This window comes from Engraulis encrasicolus, chromosome 14 (genome assembly GCF_034702125.1).
Source record: "Engraulis encrasicolus isolate BLACKSEA-1 chromosome 14, IST_EnEncr_1.0, whole genome shotgun sequence".
In the NCBI taxonomy this organism is placed as follows: Eukaryota; Metazoa; Chordata; class Actinopteri; order Clupeiformes; family Engraulidae; genus Engraulis; species Engraulis encrasicolus.
Window position 1 is genome coordinate 31,095,775 of NC_085870.1, and position 17,331 is coordinate 31,113,105.

General features: G+C 43.8%; 2 protein-coding genes across 3 annotated transcripts; one reads left to right on the top strand and one right to left on the bottom strand.

Moving 5' to 3' along the window:
• Window positions 1–309: 309 nt before the first annotated feature.
• Window positions 310–3,601, bottom strand: snrpb (small nuclear ribonucleoprotein polypeptides B and B1). 2 transcript variants are annotated; one of them, XM_063216464.1, is made up of 7 exons: window positions 3,450–3,601; window positions 2,703–2,854; window positions 2,500–2,611; window positions 2,236–2,388; window positions 1,871–2,003; window positions 871–996; window positions 310–475 (listed from the first exon to the last, which is right to left on the bottom strand). In XM_063216464.1, the coding sequence occupies exons 1-7, from the start codon at window positions 3,450–3,452 to the stop codon at window positions 438–440; spliced, it is 717 nt and encodes a 238-aa protein (XP_063072534.1). In that variant the 5' UTR covers window positions 3,453–3,601; the 3' UTR covers window positions 310–437. The 2 variants fall into 2 exon arrangements, with proteins under 2 accessions (XP_063072534.1, XP_063072533.1); XM_063216463.1 differs by having other exon boundaries at window positions 1,862–2,003.
• A 4,884-nt stretch (window positions 3,602–8,485) lies between these two features.
• LOC134463252 (E3 ubiquitin-protein ligase RNF182) lies at window positions 8,486–16,068 on the top strand. The gene is made up of 2 exons (XM_063216465.1): window positions 8,486–8,745; window positions 14,150–16,068. The coding sequence occupies exon 2, from the start codon at window positions 15,002–15,004 to the stop codon at window positions 15,812–15,814; it is 813 nt and encodes a 270-aa protein (XP_063072535.1). The 5' UTR covers window positions 8,486–8,745; window positions 14,150–15,001; the 3' UTR covers window positions 15,815–16,068.
• The last annotated feature ends 1,263 nt before the right edge of the window (window positions 16,069–17,331 follow it).

Here is a 17,331-nt window from a genome sequence, read left to right on the forward strand (position 1 = left end):
CAAAATTGTTCATTGGTAGGGCGTTTTAATCGACAGTTATGAAATCTGAGGCAATATTTCACATGGACAAACTTGCAAAATAAATCTCACACGTTCAAGCTCCAAACTTTCCCTCTGGAAATTGCATGGAATTTGAAATATAGGAGAAAAAAAAGCGGAAGACATCTGAAACAATGCAGAATGCCCACCTATCCAAGTGGTTATTCAAATTGCCGTTCTTCCATTAGTGCTCTTGTCCACAGGAAAAAATAAAACGGTATAAACCAACCCCGTAGTGTTGCAAAATAAAACCAAGCATATTTCTTAAAACAAAGTCGTAGACACATTTTATTTAAAAAACACAAGATACAAAAATCAAACTATACAACAGCCTCATTCAAGATTTCACATCCTCGTTCAAGACAACTTTCACATGATGACTTCCTGGTAGACTCTGCTCAGGGCCTGGGGGGACGCATTCCTGGGGGTGGGGGTCCTGGTGAAAAAAAACAAAAAGACATCAGGTCAGATCAAGTCATGTTTCAAAACAATGCTTCTGCAAATACACCACTGTAGCAACTCCATATGTGCATTCACTGGTCAAATCCCTTGTGCCCGTGTCCATCATATACAGAACCAGCTTTAAAGTTGTATAGTTGACTAATACTTGACACATCACCCTCACTGTACAGCACTAAGGTAGATAAGGTTATTAAAAATAGCCATTTTAACCAGATTACAAAAGTTCTGTTTGACAAATCAGCAGGATAAATAAGTACCAGTGTAAGGCAGAAATTGTGCCATAAGAACACTTCCTTCAAGTGCATTGAAATGTTCAGTGTTCAAAAGTATCTGACGTCAAGGGAAAAAGCGCCCATTTCCAATGCTCACCTCTCATGCCAGGGGGCGGGGGCCTCATGCCTGGAGGGGGCATACCCATGGGGGCGCCACGGCCTGGAGGCATTCCCATCGGAGGGCCCATGGGTGGACGCATGCCTGGGGGAGGACCCATCATACCTACAAAAGGAACAAATAAAATGAAACTTAATTCCAAATGAACTATTATTTATAATATATAACTATTAGCAGGATCAAGGGCCTATTCCTAGTAGGCGCTTACACCACAGAAGCACAAAAAGTTCATACAAGAACAGATTTACTTCAGGTTTATTTAATTTCTCCAACAAAATGCTTTGTGGCTTTATCTTAGCAAGAGGCAAAGGGCTCCGTCAACATCCAACATTTAAGATCGAAAGCCGCTTGATACAGAACCCAAAATGGTACACAATTTGCAATCCCTTTAAGCAAGCTTTCCATCGACACTGAATAATGGCCACACATCAAACAAGAGCGCATCAGAGTTGTCCGAATATCAGTCAAATGAAAAATCTGCTGGCTCAGTTTGCAGGCTCCTGCTAGGTTTGAAGTGTGTGGTGCATGAGTGACATTTTGCCTACTGCATTTCCGAATTGGTGGAAAATTTGATCAGATTCCATTTGACACCACATGAAGGGCCAGTTCCTACAGCAACACTTTTCCTTCTCCGCCAGGCATAGAGTTACAGCTGTCTGACTACTGTGGTGTGAATCACAATCTTCTTTCTGCCTGTGCCTAGCACAGAAGTAATTATCGGTAGGTCTAGAAGCACTTCCAAGTTGCGGTTCATTACGCAGACTTTAAAATAAAAACCATATGCATATGCAGCTTGCAATGTGCCGCATACCAGCGAGGCACCCGGTTTTGGAGACGTGTTGCATAAGCAGTCTTCTCTGGTCAGCAATCAAAACGTAACGCTTATGGGTAAACAAAAACATCTTAGCGTGCAGATTAACACAATTGCTTTGGTTAAAAAGAGTCTGCTACATGCAATATAATGACATACCATGCATACCTGGAGGTGGAGCTCCTCTGCCCACAGGTGGGGGTGGTCCTCCCCTGCCAGGTGGGTACTGTGTGGGGGCGCCGCCAATAGTGGCACCTGCTGCAGCTGCTGCCACTGTGCCACGGCCTTGTGGAGTCATCACCTGGGGTGAGAAAACAGACAGCGTGCCATGAATGTACGTTGTGGGTGCAACATTTAAAGGGCTGCACAAATTACAAGGCAGACGCCCAGCGAAGTATGCAACAACAGATATTTTACATTCATATCCTCCTCCTGAATTATTTGTCAACAGCACCAGGCATTTTTGCAGTCATGAAGTTGACAGTAATACAGGGAGAGGATCTTACCCTGAAGTCAATTTAATACTTGCTTACCTGTTGTGATGGGCCACCAACACCTCGGACTGGCCCTGCCAACCCTGCGGGCGCCTGGGGCATTGGTGCTCCGGCTGGCACTCCTCGGCCTGCTGCACGGCCAATACCAGGGCCTCCAGCCACACCAGCCAGGGGGACGCGGGCAATGCCAGTCTGAAAGGAACGCCGTTTATATGTTAATCATGCTTGCAGACCATAGACCTCCTTACACAAAGGTGTGATACTTGCCATCAATGGCCAATTAACTACCAACAGAGCACTTACATCTTTGGGAGGGGGTCCCTCCACGGTCATGGAGACCAGGTTCTCTCCCCTGAGCAAGACCAGACCCAGTACTCGCTTCTCCTCACGTTCAGGCTGTTTGGAGTTCTTGGGCCTGTAGAGAAAACAAGGCAAGAATTTAGGGATACATTGGTCAACGTGCGTGTGCGTTTCATGAGTTAAGCGACACAGGCTTTAGAACTTACTTGATCTTTCTGAACTCGTCGCAGTCGCACAAGATGAGGTTCATGTGTTTGTCGAAAGCCTTGAACGTCCCAATAAAGATACGTCCATCTTGCAGTATACATCGCATACGATAGTCGATGTGCTGCAACATCTTACTGCTTTTGCCAACCGTCTGCAGAAGAAAAATCAATTCGATTTAATGTACTGTGCAAGACAGATGAAACAACACTAGGGCGGCAAAGGGGGACACTTCCATGTACACATTGGCGAGAGAGGGAGAAGTACGGTACACCAAACTGATGAGGGCAACACACTGTGGTCGAGCACTACCATAAAAACACAAGATGGTAGCATGTAGGTTAACATCTAAGGTTTATATGGGGTGCAACGTTATTGCAATATAATTAGAAGAACTTTGATGGGGTGATATGTTCAGAACACTGGGGAGAAGCCTTCCTGTTCAACCGGACCGACTTCCAGGGAATGAATGAATGAATGAATGAATGAAATAATAATAACAAAATTGCAAATATTCGAGACAAAGACCATATCCATTGATTATGAAAGTCCAACTTCACAAACAGTTTGCCACAACAAGTTTGCAGAGAGTTCAGCTAGGAGCACAAGACGTCTGTGTGTCGTAGCTAGCTGTTAGCTGGCTACTGGACACAGTGAACTCATTAACTCAAATTATTGACAAACTAGTTGATAAATACACTGCAATCCACTGTAAACACAATAAAACATGTATGATCATGAAGTCTTACCATGGTTGCAGTTCTGATGGCTCCGATTTAACTCGGATTACACCAGAGAAATCTAAAAATTGACCCGCGAAGGAAATTCCGCCGGGGTCCGACTTTATTGTTGAACAAACGGAAGTGATGGTGCGCCAAGAGCAGATTCGGCTGGAAACCTATCGCAGCTACTTGGTTCCCCTTTTATTTGTGTGAGGCTGGTGTGAGGTGACTTGAAACCCGAGACGCGCTTCAGTGGGGATTGATGACCCTTTCATTCAGTAGCCTACGTTGTGTTGTTTTGTGTTGTTTAGACAGTACCCTGTTAGTGTTTAGCCCACTAACTTAGTTTCTGCTGAGATTCTTGCCCAAAACTGCACTTGCACAGAAAAGTAGGCTAAAGTAGGAAAAAAACATTTGGACTTCAAATCAGTGAATAATGTTGCTTTTTAACCATTTCAACCATTTGCTTGTCGTTTTTTTTTGTTTCTGTGATGTAGCGGATTAGACACAACATCTGTGTTTCAAATTGGAGTTTCACTCAAGTTGCAGGCCAATATTCTGCTACTCTCCTGCACATGAATTCCAGGCCTAACAGAAAAACATTGAACCTTGAACTCACAAATAAAGAAAAGGTAGTGTCCACACATAAACATCTGGTCCATTCAACCAAAGGGCAGTCATGGGTAAGTAGCTAGGGCGTCAGACTTATAGCCAAAGGTTGCCGGTTCGACTCCCGACCCGCCAGGTTGGTGGATGGGAGTAACCAGTGCTCTCCCCCGTCCTCCTCCATGACTGAGGTACCCTGAGCTGAGCATGGCACTAGAGCATGACATGGGAGTGGATTTTCACTCCCGTCCCATCCCGGTCCCAGAAAAAAAATCCCGTCCCGTCCCGGAGTGGAGTAAAAGAAACAAATCCCATCCCGTCCCGTCCTGAAAAGAATGTCTCCCAATCCTGCCCACTCCCACTCAAAATCAACCCCACTCCCGTTTCGTCAAAAAACGAGGCTTTTTTTTTTTCAGACAAAATACGCCACATTCCTGCACCTGTTCATTTTTATTCTCGCTCCTGCCCGCTCCCATTCATCTTTATTCCCGCTCCTGCCCGTTCCCGTTCATTTCTAAAATTTTGACTCCCATCCCACGGGAATCCCGCAGGACCCGCAGGACCCACGGGAATTCCTGAAAAATGTCATCCTCTACATGGCACCATTCCGCCACACTGCTCCCATGGGGCGCCATTGCGTGCTGCCCCCTTGCACGGGTGAGGGATACATGCAATTGCATTGTGTGCAGTGTTCACTTATGTGCTGTGGAGTGCTGTGTCCATAGAGGTAGAAAATAACACTAGAGAGGACCCCGCCCCCCTTTTTACGGCAATCTGTAGCGGCCATTATCTGTAGGTAGATCAGAGAAATGGAAATGAACGGAGAACGAGGCTCACCTCTGTCAAAAATGGCTTAATCATGTGAAAATGTCCATCAACACACTATACAAGGACAATAGTTGAAGTGTGTTGCTAACTATGTTCATAAAATATATTATTTGATTTTTAAATGTATTTTATCGACTCATATTATTTAAGTAGATATTTAGCCTGACATTTCAAATCTGGCCTTTGATTAAAGTGTGACTTCATATTTACACAGTTTTAGTTAATTTCTTGATAGGGGCGGGCATGTTCTCCAATGACTTGCATTGCCTGAAAGTACCTACACTACCTACGGAAGTTGGGAAGCTCCAGCTGCCATTTCCCAGTGCTGTCGCAAATTGCTGTGTCCTCTCTAGTGTTATTTTCTACCTCTATGGCTGTGTCACAATGACAATGGGAGTTTCCCAATGGGGCTTTCACTTTTGGCTTTTAAATCTTGCAAGACTGCTTTAGGACTATGGTAGGCCTACAAAATGTTTTTGTCAACAGCTCTCCACTACCTCCAAGGGAATAGAAATGTACGGCCCATTTCCCTTTATCCATAGTATATGTTTTCCCTACTGAGTTGATTCAGTTTTTTTATTGTCATTCTTGCTATTTTGATAGGCTAATGTAGCCTGGTGAGCCAGACTAAATGTATATTCTTTAGTCTGGACTCGCAGATCACTGAAAGGTGTGTGGGACCAAACCATGTTGGTTCAAAATGGTTGCATCCGTGCTGGTCAGGGCTATATAAGCAATCAAACCACTTTTCATTAGCTATACTCTGCTGTTTCCACTGTCCTGCTAAAGCCTGCTGCCAAGATCAAACAAGGAGGGGGAAAATGCTTTTTTGATTGGTGGACAGGGGTTGGTGCTTCTTGTGTGTTTAGCTTGCAATCCTACCACGAGGTTAAAGGCTATCAATAGACTTTGAGTCTTTCTTTGTAGGGGCAGACAGCCATATTGGAAGCATGGTCTGTTCACAGGCAAGGGCCATTCACCTCATAGTAGTAATAATAATAAGCTAGTGTGATTTTGCATTTACCATCAAACTCATTCTCACCTGTCTTCTAAACTCAAGCTCTCACTCTTTGAGAGGAGGGAACACAGTCACCGTCACGTAGAGAAGTACAGATGGTTAGGAAGCCTGAACTGAACTACCGTCCTCCCACTCAGGCCTACAGAGGAGACTAATAGAGAGCATCATCACCACAGGCATCACTGTCTGGTATGGCAACATCACACAGGCTGAAAGTCAAGTCAAGTCAGCTTTTACTGTCAGTGTCTTCATATGCACAGGTCATACATTTGAAGTTATGTTTCTCTCATGAAGGACATAGACATTCACAGGACTGACATTTACAGACTTACATCAAAGTGTAAACAGGACAAGTAACACTGATGGACCAATAACAGTAAAGTGATAAAGTAATAAAAACACTGAGCATTTAACATTGGTGACATGATGGACCAGTGATAAACCAGTAACAACAAGTGATTAGAGTAATAAATAACAATGACGTTTGAATGAATGAAGGAATGAAAGGAAGTTTCTGCAAAGAATAATCAAGACTGTAAAGAGGATTATAGGCACAACCCCTCTGGGCTCCATATATGGACTATAGGGGGTGATGCAGATGCTATGTCTCTCCAAGCTGGTAAATGAAACTTGGCCTGGCAAACCATAAGATGGCAAGTTCTCAGAAAATAACAAGCATTTTTCTAATCACTGACAGCAACACCGAATTTTTTTTTTCATTGGTGCCCGATACTTCAGGCACAAAACCTTTTGAAAATATGTAGATTGACTAGACTTACTTAAATGTGAAATTCAGGGGGTGCTGTGCCGTACTACACTAAGGCACCACAAAGGGGCTTGCATGCCCATGGGAACCCAGATTGAAGTCCGGCCTGGGTCATTTCCCTCCTCTACCCCCATCTGAAATTCCGTGTGTTACAAGCATAAAGGCACGCCTTCTTGTCTTCACGTAACCCGAAGTAGGGGTGGGCGATATGGCAAAAATGTTGTATCACGATTTTCTAACATGAAATCTCGATTTCGATTTTTTATCACGATCCTCCATCCAAAAAATAAAAACAACAAAAAACAACTTTCATATACTTGCAATTTGTAATTTGCAGTCAATAAAATGGTAACACACTGATGATACTCTCATAAAGTGTACAATTGGAATACAATAATGTAAAGAATAAAGTGAAGACAACAACACAAGTGAGAAAACGTCACTCTGATGCTGATAATAAACATCCTCACTGCAAGACGATCTATACGATTTCTCCACTTTGGCAGATTCGAGACGATATTTTACTCAATATCACGATTCACGATTTAATATCGTCATATCGCCCACCCCTAACCCGAAGTACGTATTTGCATTTCCATTATTTTTGTTGTGAGTGAATAATTAGCATTATCTCCTTCCTCCCCCGTAACTGAGACCCCCTGAGCATGAGACCGTCCATTTGCGTTGCTGTGATGCCCCTTCTGCATGGGATAGTCAAAAATTGTAATTCCGGTTTGTGTTCTGTGTACTGTAGCGTGCAGTGTGTCAAAATGACTAAATGGGACGTTGACTTGATTTTCATTTTGTTGACGTCCATTTTCTCAGACAAACGGATACCAACCAATCAAGCATGGTTTAAAAGTTGATATTTGGATTGTTTGCATCTCTCTCATAGGCCACTGGCCTGATCTCTAAGGTATTCTGCAGTCAGCTTCCCAGGTCATGTCTTTCTGACACGGATAAGGTCATCAGTTAGCGCCCATAGAAGAAAGACTGTATCATAACTTTCTTATTGCACCTTTAGTAGAAACCAACAATATTGTAATGGGTTGCTAAATCATATCCCTGCAGCTCTTTGGGTTAAGATTCTGAAACCTCTGACCCTGCTGTGGCTCAAACGGTAGGGCACTGCACTGTCACGCCGGGGACCCGGGTTCAGTTCCGGGCCGAGGAAATTTCCGGATCCTCCTCCATCTCTCTCTCCCACTTGCTTCCTGTCACCATCTCAAACTGTCCTATCAAATAAAGATACCCCCCCCCCCCAAAAAAAAAAAAAAAACAGAAACAAAAAATAGAAGAAAAGAAAAAGTTCTGTAACCGCAGCCAAGAATGTTATGAAAAGATGCTGTCACCATTCCTGTTCCTTTCCAGATCCATTCCATTCCAGATCTATCAGCCTAATTTGTTACATTGCCCCAGTAGAGTCCAGCAGCCACCAAAGTAGGCTGTGATCAAAAGGTTTTGCAAACAGCTGGCACGAGACAAAGTAGGCGTAATAAGACTTGATCAACTCATCGCTGTATATCAACCCCAACACCACAGCTGGCACTGTGAGTGAGAACATGGGGCATCACCCATCAAGACCAATACATTTCAACACTTTGCATTATGCAATGCATAGGCTATATTGGCCAGTGTAACCTGTTTGTTCTCTCTGCACAATTTCACAGATTGGCTCACTTGCACATCAACAGTTCCTATGCTGACCAAATTGCCACAGGTTGTCATCGTGCATTTTTTTTTAATGACACAGCATTCTTCCATAGCACAATTTTCAGCATTTAATGTAAAGAAAGAGTATAGCCCATTGACTGCCAGTCAAGTCTTCTCCGAGGCTGCATGCATGCACTAAGTCCTGTTGCCACAGCAACCAGAGGAGAAATCAGTGCAGGGTGATGCTCCAGCACTACCGCATTGAGGGGGATGGAGGGATAGCACTTTCATTCGGGCAGATGGGACCTGAAGACCGCCAATGACTCACCAGCAAGCGACAAGAACGGGATAAAAATACAGGAGAGATAAGGTGCAGTCACTTCGGACCTTGACTAAAGACATAAGACAGACACGCTCAAGGGAGAGGGTCGACCTACAGGCAAGAACTAAGGGTGAGTGCATAAAACTGCGGCGAATGTTGCTTCATGCATCGGTGTTGCCACTGGGTCTTGAGCATGCTGCACAGCCCAAGGGTAAGCAGAAATTCCGAATTAATTAGGCTACACGAAAAAGAATCATTATGCTATCATGCACATTCTAATGTTTTTGTACAGTGGAGCGTCACCGGCATTTTTTCCCACTATGTTGTCATGTTGAGAGTCATGTCGCAAAATGTAGACGAGCCAGTGTGCGTTTTAACTACATTTACATGCACGTTTGTTTCCAATGATTTCCGAGTGTCCCCGAGTTTCTCCTGAGAACAAAACAAACTGTGTTGGTGTGATTGACGAACGACGTCTGAAATGTTACATTTGTAACCATGTTACAATTGTCCGGAATTGCGATGGACACACTAGTGGGCTACTGACTGAAAGATGCGACCAACAGGCTTCCCAACATGTAGACTATGCCATAGACATAGTGGACTATGCAGCCCCGGAGTCCATTTTTGATGGCATTCGCGCAACCCCCGGAGAGCAGATAAAATCTTTGTCAACAACTGCAGTGTAGCAGGCCTAAGTGTAGGCTATAGCCTACCTGTAGCTGCGTTCAAACATAAAAAAAAAAATACTTGGACTATTGACAACACTCTGCAAATAAATAAATAAAACCTAGCCTACTTAACTTCATGTGGTGATGTTTCAATACAGACCTCACCAAGAAGATAACCTTTATTTGTAATTCAGAAAGGGACATGCAGTCTGCAGTAAGTCCAGTCTAAAAAAGAGAATGCTTCCCCATGTAGCCTATGGGCTACTCCTGGTGCAATTTAATCCAGCTGGTTCAATTTATGGTTATATATTTGACATTCAGACCTGAACTATTGCTTACAGCAAAAAGCTGGGCTACACACACAGAGTTAAGTTGGCATTAAAAAGAAGGCTAGACCTGATAAAAGCAAATTGTTTAGTTCTCTTGAATACTTCAATTACATACCAGACCTATTGGGTTTGACTGAAACTGCTAAGGCCTATTTCAAACAGACAGGGTAAGCTTAGCCGGCGATAGGTCCTAACATAAAGTTAACATGTGGGGATGTTCAATGTATGTAGGCTAAATGTCGATGTAGGCTAGTAGAAGATAATTTAGTTTTCACTTAGCCTACATTTCAAATTCCTTGTATGACCAGTGCATGTAAAGAAAATTTGACATAACTTAACCTGGGGATGTTGGCTCATACTTATCTGAGGAGCATTTTTCCAGTGAAATGTAAAAGTAAGAGGGTGCTTCCTATTGTAGGTCATCATCCTCCACTATGAACCAAGGTCCTCCTCATCAGTAAAATTACCATGGTATCTTGAACTTTTCAAACACCCAATTTAGGAACATCTTTAAAAAAAAAAAAAAGTAACCTTTGGCCTGTTTTTCACAAATAATTGTATCTAGATTCAGGCGAGCAAAGCCAGTGTGGAATTGCATTGAAGCTCTGAATAAAAAATCCATTAAAGCGTGCCGAGGAGTCATTCATCAGTCCTTTTATGATAAGTAATTATTTTCCAACGCGAGGCAACAAGCCTCTTAAACATCATGTCTCAAAAAGCACGCTTCAGTGGGTCGCTGTGAAACATACACACACGCACGCACGCACACACACACACACACGCACAAAACGAATGGCCTAGAATTCAGTTTGTCATAATATTTTTAGTCTTTCTTTGGGTGATCTCCTTTCCTATTCCGAGCTCTTTGGATATCCCATGTGTCTTAGCATGATGGATGGCCTCACACAGCCTCAGTAATTGCTCTCTCAATGGCCTTCCAGCCCCAGACCAAAACGGATTGACCACAGTCTTATAATCAAGACATTATCGTAATTGTGTCAGGAAGGGTAATAGTTTCAGTGAGTCATCCTCGTGCAACATTTTCTACCTGAAATGGATGCTGTAATGAAATAAATCCCAAGCACTGTTAGATGTAATGATTTTTTTTTTTTTTACTGTAGGGCTTTTATTCCAAGATATTGGAAAAATTACGAGGTGTTGTGGAGTTGCACTTGCTGCACTGTCTGCCTGGCTTTTTAGCGGTGTTTAATTAACCAGACAGTCTAAAATGTAGCCATTAAGATTCATGATTCATTCATGTCATGATTGCTTTCAGATTTAATCTGTTCTTCACGCTCCATCTCTGTGTCTCTTGTCATGTAAACATTCCCATTAACAAAATGGGAGAAGTAATATATCTCAAAGTGTGTGCCATGTACTTTATTTTCATATGGCTGATAACAATATTGAAGAGAAAATAACAAGCGCTCGTCTACAAGTTTAACCACATTTTCGTTTTTCTGCTTGAGATGCAGTTCATGTTTTTTTTCTCCACAGTCTGATAGAACAGAATGCATGCCTCTCCTGGTTCTTTAAACGAATCACACCTCAGAATAGGCCTTAGCAAGAGGAGGTGGTGGGCTGATGTCATTTTTTTGCTTAGCACAGGGCCCAGGGCACAGATGGTGTTTGTCTGTTTTTCTCCCATCCAGCTGGCATCAAGGCACTTCTCTCTCTCTCTCTCTCTCTCTCTCTCTCTCTCTCTCTCTCTCTCTCTCTCTCTCTCTCTCTCAGCCCCTGAGATTCCACACTAGTCTAACGTGCTACAGGTGTACCGCCGTCCTCCAGTGCTCCAACTATAGTTTAAACACCTCAGCAAAGACCTGTGCTGAAAATACAAAACAGCACAGTGTGTTTCGTTTACTTTCCCACTCAAGATGTGATGTCAGACATAGTTGAAGAATCTTTCGACTGTTATTTTGGCTGTTGTTATTGGGATAGATGAGGTCTGATGAGGTTTTGGCTAACAGGCCACCTGGCATGTTAGTGCTTCCACAGGATGTGATGTCCGAAATAGTGTTGAAGCCAATCAGATGAGATAATTCCACTGTTAAGGGAGTTAAAGGGTGATAACATGGAGGTTTAACCATCATGCCCCTCTATCGGTTCTGTTACCTTGGTGCAGGTAGAGCAAGGACCGTGTATAGGTAGTTATTTGGGCTAGGGCTGGGCAATATGACGATATACATCGTTATCGTGATAAAAAACTGTATATTGTGACCTTTGTCCTATGTTGTTTATATCGTGATAGTAATTTTATCAATTTTATACAATTGAATATCATTTAATTACATTTCATGTTGTCACAATATACACTATACGTTAATGTAACTGTAAAAATAAGAATAAAAAGATCCATGTTAAAGAAAGGTTGTTTTGTGACATGAAAAAATAAAGAGCAAATAAAGAGAATAACTGAAAACGTATGTAATTGTGCTACATCGTGATATATTTCGTATCGTGATATAAAAGTAATCCATATCGTGATATTGTTTTTTTCCATATCGCCCATCCCTAATTTGGGCTATTGTGATAGGCTAGATGAGGTCTTTTTTGGCTAAGAGGTCAGTTGGCACGGCGGTGTTTCCTGCAATACCTAATGCACATGAGCGGGTCACAGCTTGAGGCTAGATGGGAGGCAAATTCAGCTGAAGTAGACAAGATTCATCGTAGTGAGAAATAACATGGCAGTGTTTTCCAACAAAAATCACTTCTCAAGTTGTTGTAGCCCAAGACACTTCATCAAATCCATAATAAAACTGTGTTTGAAAAGCCATTTTCATAAATATGCAGTTACTATGTGGCGAGCCAGTTGTCACGCCAAAGCAAAAATCCTGCCATGCTGTTGCTGTGCGTTTAATCTATTCACATGCCATGACACCAGCCACTGAATTTTTAATAGATGATGAATTAAAGACTCATGGCACACTGAAATGTGCCTTCTCCCATCTGTTGGGTTAGGGGGGGAAAATGACCCAAAGATTTCCACTTGTGCAGACTAACAGGCTGGCCAGTTTTAGACATCGCTATCCTTCTCACTGAAGGGCCTGATGAGGAAGGTGAGGTGTCCCAATCTTGATGCTATCTAGTGATACAGTATAAACACATCTTGTGGAATTGTGTGTGTGTGTGTGTGTGTGTGTGTGTGTGTGTGTGTGTGTGTGTGTGTGTGTGTGTGGCGAGGAATTTGTTATATAAAGCTTGCTATGTATCCTCCAGCCCCGCAAGCCTGCTATTTATAGACACAGTTCAAATTCTAACAACCTGCGCTCAGTGAGACAGAGGAAGAAAGGAGGAGGAGGAGGGGGCTGAAAGAGAGAAGGAGTGGGGGTGTGGAAGAAAAAGAAAAAAAAGTGTTGTATAATACAGCGAAAGTGTAATTACACCATCTCTTCGTGTGGAGTGGGATTCAGTATTACCCAGCAGCAGCCTGGTCTTATCTGTTGGCTTTTATCTTGCCACTGTGTGACATGGTGCTCTCCTCCTCTGATGAATGCCTATCAACGGAGCATTGGTCATGGATGACTCACTGAGATAGTGAATACACATAAACACACAGCAATTGAGTTCCAAGGCTGTTGCCACTCACCACAGCCACCAAAATATTAACAACACACAATCATACTGGGAAGACAATCTGTCATCATTTATTGTCCTGGTACACTCTGTATCTCATTCTCCAGTTTGTTGGTTTCCATCAGCACAGGTGTCAATGTACTGCATGATGTTTGTGTGTGGCCCAGTGTCGAAAACCAATCAAGGCACATGGGTACATGATGGAAATGCCATGGTAATATGTGCAACCATAAATTCCACTGCTCGTTTCACACATGCAGGACTGCTGCGGGTGACTCCATCTGACGTAATCATCTGCCTGTGTCTCTGATCAAGGGTGGGTGGGCGTCTGGTGGTGGGGGTGGTGGTCAGTGTTGCCAGATATGCCTGATCCCGCCCAAAAGCTCAATAACCGCCAAAATGCGCTAAATTCCACCCAATTTCAACAAATTGCATTGATTTCTATGGGCACAAAACTGCAGGAAAAAAACACCAAATGGCCAAATTTCCCCGTTTTTACCCGCAGACAGCAATCCCAAGTAGCCCAATTGGGCGGGTAACCGCTCAATCTGGCAACACTGACGGTGGTGTTGGCGGAGGTGGAGGTGTCAGTTGTGGAGGTGCTGGAGGAAGCAGAATGATGGATTGAGAGGGAAGCCCAAGGAGAACAGCAAAGGTTTTTCAGATTTATGTGAAATGTGAGATATCCGAAGCGCCATCAGGCCTGAGTGTGCCACAGACAATTCTTAAGACTTTACGAGCAACGACAGAGATTTGAATAACCATTTTATAAAGCAAGGCAAAAAAAAGGTCATTCAGTGGAAGGACAGAGCACAGACATGAATTTGTTCTGAGTGTTTGTTTTGTTCACTTCAGCCTGGTGCTATTTTAATATTCCATATTAATTGCATTGCTGGGTAATATTTTTGGGATATAAATGCTGATCCCCCCCCTCTCTCTTCTACATTTTCTCTTCCAGAAAGGATGTGATGAGCCAACTCCTCCCGAAGGGGAGGACATCGGAACTGGGCATCAGAACATGAGCTGGACTATTTATGTTTATTTTTTTCGGTGCCATACGGTGACCTAATGTAGAGCTATTTGGAAAAAGACTGGATGCAGGTTTTCTTTTTCTCTAATATAAATTATTAGCAACAACAAAAAAAACAATACAAAACGCATCAAGCAATGTAAAAAAACATCACATCTGTGTGTTGGTAAATGCAGCCTTCAATGAAGAACAAATCTGAATACAGATTTATCAGTAGCTCAGCTGCTGACATGAAAACCATGAAAATTAAAGGAGACCGATTACTACCCAGTGTGTTATTAAGAAAGCAACCTACCATAGACTGACAGTAACATCACCACCGTCTCTCTGATAGCTTAAGATTGTTCTAAAAGATATTCGAAGTATTTGTAAGCATGCTTCACTGTGCACTATCTGTAAATGCCTGAGTATGGTCATTTCAGGGCATACTGGCTTCTGCAAACATATCAGGACCTAGTTAGAAATGTTTTGAGTGCCATAAAGTATTAAGACTGTAGACAGACTGTAAACGGTTCAGGCTGTGTATGGTTTTTTTTTGGTTTTTTTAAAGATTGTATTGAGACTTGAAATAGCTCCAAAACAAAACCGTGCATCAGGGATTTACTAACAGGGAAACCTGTGTCATTTTGTTTGTGGCTTTTGCTGTGCCATTTTGTGAGTTTGAGCCCCCCTTACCCCACTACCGTCACCTCACCCTTTGTCCCACAACTCCCACACACCCCACCCTCACCTCACCACACCTCGCCTTGACACCCACCCCCAGCCCCCGACTCTCTCAGGATGAGCCAAAAGCTGGAGCTAGCGGTGGAGAGCCCGCAGCCTCTCATCTACACCGTGGAGGAGATGGAGTGCAAGATCTGCTACAACCGCTACGACACCCGCACCCGCAAGCCCAAGGTGCTCAGCTGCACGCACCGCGTCTGTGCCAAATGCCTGAAGAAGATTGTGGAGACGGGCGAGTCCTCGCCCAGCATCATCAGCTGCCCCTTCTGCCGCCACGAGACACACGTGCCCGACGAGGAGATCTGGCTGCTGAAGGACGACAGCAACATCCTGGCCATCCTGGCCTACCAGGACCAGGCCAGGAAGAGCGGCTCCATCACCCCCGGGGAGGTGCTGCTCACCCCCAACAGCCTGAGCGGCGGCGTGGTCGGTGGTGGTGGAGGAGGGGGCGGCAGTGGGGGCGGCGGCGGTGGTGGTGGGGGCGGCAGCGGGGACCAATCCCACAGCTCCTCGGACTGCCTGGTGATCACCATCATGGAGGTGCCGGCGGAGTCGCAGTCCTCGGACACCATGAGCATGCTGAACATGGTGCGGCTGTACCGGCCGCCCAGCCTGGACTCGCTGCCGTGCCACCTGCCCATCCAGAAGTGCCGCATGTGGACGTCGCGCACCATCCCCCGCTTCCTCATCGGCTTCCTCTGCCTGGTCTACTTCAGCTCGCTGCCGCTGGGCATCTACCTGCTCATGATCCAGCAGCTGACGATGGGCGTGATCCTGGTCAGCCTGGTGCCCTCCACGCTTGTACTGTGTGTCTTCTACGGCTTCTGCCAATGCCTGTGCCATGAGATCATGGAGGCCATCACCACATAGCGTAGCGGGTTGAAGGATTGGAAAAAAAAAAAAAAAGTTTCGTCAGGGAGTTACAGTGTGTGGGTCGGTCTGTTTGTCTGTGCGTGTCTGTCGTCCGTCTGTGGGGAGTGACTTCATAGCGAGACCTGTAAAAGACTCAAGCCAAATCACTGATGCATATCTTGCCCTGTCCCTTTCGCCCACACCCTCAACTAGCCTGGTCTTGCCATATGTAAGCTCTAGTCAAAAAAAAAATGTCCACGTTACAGAGTTATGAACTGTATCCAAAGCACTCTCCTTTGAGTCAAGGTAGTTGAAGTATTAAAAACCCTTTATTTTACATCGGGGTAAACATGTTAAAAACACTGACCGGTTTCAGCCGTCTGGCCTTCATCAATCGGTCGGCGTTTTTAACATGTTTACCCCGATGTAAAATAAAGGGTTTTTAATACTTCGACTACCTTGACTCAAAGGAGAGTGCTTTGGATACAGTTCATAAGTCTGTCAAGCCCTAAAAGGAATAACCAGATGCACCCCTTCAACCTGGAGAAAAGACTATAGAGCGCTCGCTATTTTTTCCTTTTGCAATTGATGTCCATGTTACATTTGGGAAAGATGTTCTGGTCTTTAGTGTTGTTACCAGACAACAGGCCAATCAATGAACAGTGGAGGGACAAGGGAGGGGGAACGTGTATCTCAAACGTCAATGGAGTGTACTCCTCCAACCAGTAATCATTTTTTTAATGCCACAATGTCAAAATGTTAGCGATTGGGTACAACGTGCATTTCAAATGTCAATGGAGTTACCGCCTCTTTTAAATGTACGTATCTCAATTGGGCCATTCCAGACCTTCTCTACAAATGAAATTAGTAGGCTACGAGGATATGGGAAGACCAGGCTAAACCCCCATCCCTCTTCAGAGTATACCAGCACTGACCAGACAACTCTTCATCATCCACTTTGTATGCAGGGCTATTCATGGTGGGCTGTGACAGCTAAGCTTGTGTTATAAGCTGTAAAAGGAAGACCATCACTAATGGTTTTATACAGAGTTCAACCTGTATGAGGAAGACAGCTTCCATCTTCTCTTTTGTGTTTGTTACAGCTCACCAATATGGGCTATTACTGTGAGCACTCCGCTGTTGTTGAAGAGAAACATGGTCTAATCACATCTTATAATGGCCGTTACATGTAGTATTAATAAATATTTCCTTAGTAGAGTTACTGTCTACTTTTGGTCAGATTACTTTATGGAAATCCATAGTATAAGGATGTGTTAAAAGCATAATCACCTTGTATGCATTTGAAGTTTCTAGTTGCCTTTGTAAGGCATGTCTATGCCCAAGTACTTGTACTTTTAATGTTGTAAAAAAAAAAAAATGTGTTCGTCATTGCAAATGGAATGGACAAATAATACCTTCGAACCGCCTAAACTGTTATAGATATTCAATAAAGAATCAAAACAGTGTGTTAAATTTACTGTTAGCATTGTGGTGAACTTTATAAGGACCGAGATTAGTGTTGCCACCCGTCCCAG

Coding starts and splice junctions, on each gene's coding strand:
- snrpb (XM_063216463.1), bottom strand. Junction 2,004..2,235: donor TTGGTGGCCCATCACAACAG/GTAAGCAAGTAT, acceptor TTCTCACCCCAG/GTGATGACTCCACAAGGCCG. Junction 476..870: donor CCCGCCCCCTGGCATGAGAG/GTGAGCATTGGA, acceptor TTTTTTCACCAG/GACCCCCACCCCCAGGAATG.
- LOC134463252 (XM_063216465.1), top strand. CDS start 15,002: ATGAGCCAAAAGCTGGAGCTAGCGGTGGAGAGCCCGCAGCCTCTCATC.